Raw genomic sequence first — 8,111 nt, 5'->3', positions numbered from 1 at the left:
TGTGTTAACAGAGACCCCTCAGACACAAACACCTCAGCAACCTTACTCGGGTAGGTGGTATTCATTGTTTATGTGAGAAGCAATTTTGTTCACATGATACTCCATAAGAATAAAGTTAATGAATATTTTGTAACTTGATTTGGAATTGTACTTTATTCACAGTGGATAGAGACTACTATAACAGATCAACGTCATAGAAACAGTTGTTTTCTTTTTAATCACCTTTGACGCTAATTATGTTCATCTTTGTTAGCACAACAATGAACGAGTGTTCTCTTTAAAAAAAAAAAAAAAAGTAAATAAAAAGGTAAAAACTTTTTAATTTCATTTCAAACTTGTTATGAAATTAATGAGACGTCTTAATGAAAAAGTATCATATTTTCTTCATCTAATTTCAGTTAAAATATAAATACGGTAGTTTTTTTTCAAATGTGTATAATAGTGCAGTAAGTTGTGCTGTGGGACTTTAGGGTATTAAACTTGTTTTTGTAATTCCGAGTGTCTCCTGCAGAGGGCAGTAAAGGCCCGAGAGGGTTGAAGTCCTGTGACGGCAGAAGGAGAGAGAAGCTCTGTGGAGGAACATGGGGATGATGTGACCATCCATGCAGCCTCCTAACAACTAAGGCCCTATTTACACGACGTTTCAAGTTAAACTTTTACATGGCAATGTTTTGAGAACGATGTGTGTTTCCGCGAAAACTGCAGAACACGATGTAGTTTTCATGTTGGTCCACTAGGGGTTGGTGTTGTTCTTGTAATGAAACCACCTACACAAGCGCTATAAACATTAACAATGGCGAGTACACGAATATATGTATAAACAGAATATGAAGTTTGATTTCTATTACGGGCGCCTTAATTATAAAACTACCAAATCCCATGAGAATATTGATGAAGTCATGATACTACGGGGGCCGTCATTGGCCATCCATTCGCGCATGTGCAGAAGAACTACTCACAGCGTTTCTGCCGTCCAGTCCAAACATACATAGGCTGAGGTTTCTGGAAAACTTCCACCATGGGAGCCGTTTTGCTGGTTCCGGCCACGCATGCAGTGTAAACGGACACTAAGTTGAAGTTGACTGTTTTTCTCCCAAAAGCGGTGTCGTGCGCACGCGCGCTGACTGCAGAATGGGTCGCGGTGAGGAGCTCAGTGACTTCCAGCGGGGCACCGTGGTGGGATGCCACCTGTGTCAGAAGTCCACCCGGGAGATCTCGGCCCTGCTGGCTCTGCCCCAGTCCACCGTCAGCTCCGTCATCGTGAAGTGGAAGCGGGAGCGGATAACGACCACCCTGCCCCGGTGCGGCCGGCCACAGAAGCTCCGGGAGGAGCACCGGCAGATTCTGGAGAGGGTGGCCCGGGAGAAGTGCTTCACCTCCATCGAAGCCCTCACCGCCGAGTTCCAGAGCGCCTCCGGGACCGTGGTCAGCTCCAACACCATCCGCCGGGAGCTGCACGAGATGGGCTTCCGCGGCCGGGTGTCCTCCTACAGCAAGGCCAGAGGTGCGTCCAGGAGCACCGTGCTGCAGGATCACACGCCACATGATTAAAGTATGACTGATAACTGACTGCAGTATGAATTAGTCTCCATGGCATTTAATTAGTACTCGTGTCGGTAGGTGGAGCAACAGTGTTATCGGTGCATCCCTGCTTTTGACTCCTGCATGCGAGTTCTGCACATGGGACCCTCCTCCTCTACTTGCTCCTCCTGGCTGCAGCATCAAAAACACCAGGGAGTCTCAAAACTCATCAAGTCCCTCGAATCAGACCAAGTAACAGTACGCATTCAGAAATAGATTTTTTATCTCGGCTTCTATTTAGTTCAGGCACTCATTTATGTTATGGGTCACACGGTGCATGCATGGATGCATGCATGTGGGAGGTTTTCTTCAGCTGCTCCATGCCTTTTGAGGTAAATTGACTCTATTTCCCTGAGGTGGAAATATGAGGTCCTGAATTCTGCATTCACCCAAACTCAGCTAAGATATGCTCCAGTCTCAGCCTACTGCTGGTGAGTTGGATAGTATTTGCTGAAAAACATCTTTTTTTCCTTATTTCTTTATAGAGCAGAGTCCGGCATATTTCAAATGAGTGAACAGAATGACTCCTGTGACGTCTTTCTTTAATGCCAGGAGGAAAACGCGTTGTGAAGAAGCAGGCGGCACCCCGCCGAGATGATGGCGATGCCGACGTGTCTCGACTGGACCTGCGTGTCGGCCAAATACTCACAGCCGAGCAGCTTCCAGACACCGACAGTCTGTTCATGGAGCAGGTCGACGTTGGAGAAGCGTCTCCCAGGACGGTGGTCAGCGAACTGGCCAAGCACATATCTGTGGACCAGGTGTGGTACGACAGACTGAGTAATGCAATCCGAGAATTTCTGTTAAAACGATGAAAGTTTAATGATTAACATTTGGATTTGCCAAGATCATACATTCATCTGTGTGTTTAAGAGCGATCTTTTTTCCGAATAGAACAGAATAGAATTACTTTGATAATCCCAGGGGGAAATTCTTTTAACTTAGCTCCACACAAGAGAACATAGAATAAATACAATAGAAGTTAGAAAATTAGAACAGACTAAAGCTAAATAAGTACTATTACATGGTAATATATGCAGGTCGAAGCTGTGTCTGGTTTAAGCATAAAAGGATTTAAATTAACAACAGAAAAATACAACAATCACTTTTTACAAAGAGAATTTATAGCCTCTTCTTTACACTTGGGTGGAATGAGTCTGTTGCTGAAGGCGGGACTTCCCCAACCCTTAAATGTGCTTTATAAATAAAGTTAGATTGGAGTGATAACCCAGGACATCATGGAGGTGGAGAGTCATTGGACTTTAGTTTGGGCTGGATCCTCCTCAAAGATTCCACCAGTACAGGGTCCATCTCCACCCCGACCACGTCGCTGGCCTTTCTGATGAGTTTCCTGAGGTTGTTGGTGTCGGCCACCCTCAGCCTGCTGCCCCAGCATGCAACAGCAAAGAAGAACGCGCTCGCCATCACAGACTCTTAGATATCCGTCAGTGTAGTGCGACAGATGTTGAAGGACCTCAGCCGCCTCGGCTTCAGTGTTCTAAACCCAGTTCAATTTATCGTCTATCTACACGCCCAGATATCTAAAGTCCCCCACAATGCTGCTCCAGGTCTTCATGATGTGAGGCGCCAGCGGCACCGTTGACACAGACTCTTAGTCCAGTTCTCAAACTAGTAGAAAAAGATAGAATCAGTGTTGGCTATCTTCTTTACGTTGATCAGTTATCACTTGTTTCCTATTGTGCCGATAATCCTCTGAAATATATTTAGTCATCTGTCCTTCATGCAGGTGCTGAACCGAATGGCGGTCCTGGTGTGTAACCTGGAGCCGGCCGTGACGAAAGGATTCACGAGCCAGGCTGTGCTTCTGTGTGCCAGGTCTTCAGACGGAGTGGAAATTCTCGACCCGCCTAGCGGAGCCGTGCCAGGAGACAGAGTCACTTGTCAACAATTTTCAGGTACGACGGCCTGATTACTGTCGCCTGAAGAGTCCTGCGCCAACTGGCAGAGAGACTCTGAGGGAGACGTGGGAGGAGTTAACCTGTGATGGCCACTGTGCTCCATATTGTGTGAGGCTTTCACTGCATGCGGTAAGGGCAGTTTCCCCATCAAATGATTTGACAAAAAATAGGTTGATGCGTTGCACAAACCGGCTGATAAGATATCGACACGCTTCAGGAGGAAGCACAATTACAGAGAAATTTTCCTCAGACAAGATGTACTGACAAACGTGTGGAATGACAAAGCTGCGTGCTGGTTACATAATGTTTGCCCTCTTAGCTCAAACTTGTGTATGAGATCAGCTGGGTCGACGTCAATGCAGAAGACAAGAGCTGAGACTTTGTTATTCTCTCCCACAAGTTTCCCTCAACTCCGCCAAACATCAGGATGAATTGGAGTCGACGCTGTGAGCAGACCTCATGGCCAAAACTCCCTGCTGGCCTCACTGATCTCATCTATTCTGCTTGAATGAAAACAAATCCCTCCGGTTAGCTTCCATAGTCTTGTGGGAAGTCTGCAGAGGGGTGATGCCTCTGCAGCAGAATATTACCTCCGGTCATTGTGTTGCTTGTGCAGGGTTGTAAGATTACAATAGACCTCCCAGAATCTCCTGAAATCATAAATCCTGCCGAAGAACTGTGTTCACCGAAGCACGGAGAGCAGCCGTATGAATCAAACTGAACTCTGGATTGCAGGTTACCCGGACAAAGAGTCGACCCTGGAAAAGAAGGTGTGGGAGCACATTCAGCCAGATCTACGCACCGATGCCCAGCGTGTTGCAACCTACAAAGGAGCGGCCTTTGGAGTTGAAGGGAAGGGAGTGTGCACCGTCCAGACCATGACAAACAGTGAAATCAAATGAACACATGGACGCCTTCACTTCTGGGCTGATACAATCGAGTCTGGTGTTTTCTCTGCTCAGTCAAGAAATGACAGTAAACCGCCCCCTGCTGGACGGACATGTACATGTACATGAACTGAAGTGATGGGAGTTTTGGGTTTGTCCAAAGGGGATCCCTACATTACTCACAACAGCGAGTTGTCAGGGGAATAACAAGGTAAAGTAAGACGTGAGATCATGCAGTACGCTGCCATATCGAGCACGGCTTGACAATAGAGAGAAATATTTTTTAGAATTCCCTTCTGTTGGGAAATGTGTGGTAAATTAATGAAACTGAATTTCCACAAAACAACAAATGAGACTCAAAATTCCCCTGAGATATGGGGACAATTTAACGTTCTGTTGACAGTTTGAACACAAGGTGAAACGTTTGTTTCTTGCTGATGTTGTGAATGAGTCTTTTAGTTGTGCATCAATAAGCTTTTGTATATTTTTTCTATTATATTTGTTATTCAGATGCCTTCGGTAGATATTATGTTTTCCAACTTCAAATAAAAACAGCCACATATAAAAGCTTTTGATTATTTGTATTGATTCTGTGATTGCGGACACTTTAGTTACATTTCGTGTCTCATGTTTCACGAAAGGAATATGTTTTTGATTATATAACATCGAAAGACTTCCCTTATTTTAAAGGAAGAACTGAAAAGCTGTATGTAAAAAAAAAAAATGGGGATGTGATTCAGGAACTAAGAAGTGGAACACATTGTCCAAAGCATGAGGTTACTGGCAATTATTTGACAACATGGAGGGATTAGGAGGAAATATTATATCACATGTTTTACACAGTAAAGTAATATTCACTACTGTAGAACAGATGACAAGTCACCGTTATAGGAAAACAAATACACTGTTCTGCAATAAGTCCTTTCAGGTTTGGTATAATTGAAGCTCTGCTATCCTCAATTGTTCCATCTGAATCACAACATGTCACATTAGATCCAATCCCAGTTAGTCTGTTTGAAGACATTTTCCTCTGATTATTAGTTCTCAAGTCCCCCGGCGAGCTCAGTTGGTAGAGCATGAGACTCAAGATCTCAGGGTAGTGGGTTCGTGTCCCACGCCGGGCGCCACCTTCCCGTGGGCTCACCACCTGCAGGAAGGTTCTTAAATGCTGGGATGTGATCTGGGTGACAGTGCTCAGACTGTCACCCCCGCGAAACAGATAAGCGGAAGAAAATGAATGAATGAATATTAGTTCTCAATAATGGATCAGATCGATGTGTCTTTACTACAGGCCTTTTACGTTTGCTGTGATTAACCCTCTCCTTGTTCAGTCTCAGTGCTGTGTTAAATGCCATTTACTCCACGACGTACTGCAGGCACACAAACATGTCAGTGGGGGACTTTTTTGCAGCTTTTCTTGCCCTCTTCTTGTGGTTTTTGTTATTTACGCCCATTTTAGTTGTACTTTTTTTATAGACCATTTCCACCAAGAGTTAAAAAATCATTCTGAAAATGACTTTGTGTGTGTAAATAAAATGAATAGAAGATAAAAATGTTTATTTAGGTATACTTTTTTTTAAAGTCTAGGGTGCTACTATAGAGGGACCAAAGCAGAACGATCAGGGGATTTTTCATCTCATTCTCTGGTGTGTGTTGACTGATCCGGGCTGCCATTATCAAAATCAGTCTCATATGTAATGTCAGCATCTAATATTAGTGTCATGTCACCCCAAACCCACCCACCTGCGGTGTGTTCATGTAAAAACGCGCTGTGGAAACCAAAGAGAAAGTATAATGTAAAGGTTCGTACGCTCATTTCCATCCCCACTGCTGCAGTAGCATCTCATGTGGAGGAGACTGTTTGCTGTTGACTCGCTGTGGTCTACTGAAGGGGAAAGTTGGTAAACAACCACTTCAAGCTGTTTTACAGTTGATGTGAGTCAACCTGTGAGCGGAGAGCTTCTCATCCACCTTTCGTATCCTGTTTTTGAGGCAACGAAGTGGCAGCAAACAACAAAACCCACATGAGTCATAATCTCAGTGTGTGTGATTCAGGACATACATTTATCTGTTGCTTAACATCTATTACAACTTCTCTCTTTACAATTGTCATTGTATTTCATGATGGAAGATTGATTAAAAGCACAAGCTCCGAGAGAGATGCAGAGTATTTTCTGTGCTCGTGAAGGCCACTGGGAGGCTTTAGTACGGTATAGCCTCTTAAATTAAAGTTATAGCTGTCCATATCCAGCCCCGCAAAACTGTAGTTGATTTGGGGAAATATGAGAAATGAAATTGAAAAGATCATTGATTAAGGTGATTTCTACCTGAACAAGACAATCCCCATTAAATCTGTTTTCACAATATTATCGCAGTGCAGTACTCCTGTGGTGGAAATATCACACAATAAAGTAAGTTAACTGTGTTATGTAACAGTCTCATGGTGCCAAAGGGCAGTCTTGCTCATTGATTTCTTAAGATTGTGGGAGTCCATAAATGTATTTCTGTGTTTGGTTTAGAATGGAAATCAGCCATCTAGTTTATTGATCTTAGGATATGGGGTGAACTGTGGGGGGACAAGTCAACTTTTGTCCTATGGGTCATATGATCCCTTGTTGCATGAAATGCTGGGAAGAGTGAACAAATCGATGGCATTATAATGTTATCTCAAACTTAAAAGCTACCACGTGTTAAAGAGATTCAAGTGAGATGCATGATCAGCGTGACCCCCGTTTATCAACAATCAACCGTTGGGGTGAGTTGATGGCAAGTGCAAGTAAGATGGCGATACTGCTGTTAATAAAGAAACCTCATTAGGATCCATCACTTCCACGCCGCTACAGACCAAGACCCACATTATCTTTAATGCCAAAGATTTTAGAAAAAAACAACAACAACAAAAAAAAACAGCAGAACAACTTAGCTATTTCCTCAATGAAACATGTGATGGATACTTTCCAGACTGGCTTTTGTAAAATTAAACTAACAGAAACAGCTTCACTTACATGTTTCCAATAACATTTCGATGGTTTGATAGGAGCAGGTCGTTCAGAGTACACAGTTGCGGTTTTACTGGATCTCTCTCTTTGATTCTATCAATCACAGTATCATGATTAACAGGCTTATAGATTTGTTTGAGACTACTGGTGTTGATTCAAAATGGCTTACATCCTATCTGACTGAGAGATCTCAAAGTATTTTTACCATTTGAGAAATGTCTGAAAACTCAGACGGCTGGTGACAAAAGCTGAATTTGAAGTAACAATTCCCTGTTTTTATCTGCTCTCATTTGGATCATTGTAACAATCTTTTTACTTGTTTAAACAAATTGGCTCTGCAGTCTTGACTGTCTTCAGACTGCAAAATGCTGTGGCAAGACCTTTGACCAGCACCAAAGAAGGTTTTTGACTTTAGGGCCTACAGTTGGACGGGCTCCCCAATACCTGTCTGACCTGCTGAAACCACATTCTTCTTGAGTTCTGAGGTTTCTGTGGAGATTGGGGCGTTTCAGGCACCAAGACTGTTTAATTCTCCCCCACTGGCTGTCTCTATGCAGACTGCATTGTTTCTTTAGAAAACAAAATATATGGTTGAAGCACTTTGTGTCTCTATCTGTCATAATAATATCAACTTGTTCACTTACTGGCTCTGTCTTTTCAGTTGTGTGCAGCCCAGCGCTGCAGAACAGACCAATATGGAAACACATTTATTTAATCTCACTTTA

At 43.4% G+C, this 8,111-nt stretch overlaps 1 protein-coding gene across 1 annotated transcript; it reads left to right on the top strand.

Annotated features, from left to right (window-relative positions):
• The first annotated feature begins 934 nt into the window (after positions 1–934).
• On the top strand, positions 935–4,957 carry LOC308109266 (aminoacyl tRNA synthase complex-interacting multifunctional protein 1-like). Its single transcript, XM_080462727.1, has 4 exons — positions 935–1,504; positions 2,134–2,342; positions 3,329–3,497; positions 4,236–4,957. Exons 1-4 carry the CDS (start codon positions 1,132–1,134, stop codon positions 4,400–4,402), a joined length of 918 nt encoding a protein of 305 aa, XP_080318853.1. The 5' UTR covers positions 935–1,131; the 3' UTR covers positions 4,403–4,957.
• The last annotated feature ends 3,154 nt before the right edge of the window (positions 4,958–8,111 follow it).

This window comes from Lipophrys pholis (genome assembly GCF_963383615.2).
Source record: "Lipophrys pholis genome assembly, chromosome: 5".
NCBI classification, from domain to species: domain Eukaryota; kingdom Metazoa; phylum Chordata; class Actinopteri; order Blenniiformes; family Blenniidae; genus Lipophrys; species Lipophrys pholis.
This window is presented reverse-complemented; position numbering and strand designations above follow the sequence as displayed.

What these genes read in the sequence shown, in the direction of transcription:
- LOC308109266 (XM_080462727.1), top strand. Translation starts at nt 1,132, where the DNA reads ATGGGTCGCGGTGAGGAGCTCAGTGACTTCCAGCGGGGCACCGTGGTG. An exon ending in CTCCTACAGCAAGGCCAGAG is followed by an intron (nt 1,505 to 2,133) that starts GTGCGTCCAGGA and finishes CTTTAATGCCAG; the next exon opens with GAGGAAAACGCGTTGTGAAG. An exon ending in AGCACATATCTGTGGACCAG is followed by an intron (nt 2,343 to 3,328) that starts GTGTGGTACGAC and finishes TCCTTCATGCAG; the next exon opens with GTGCTGAACCGAATGGCGGT.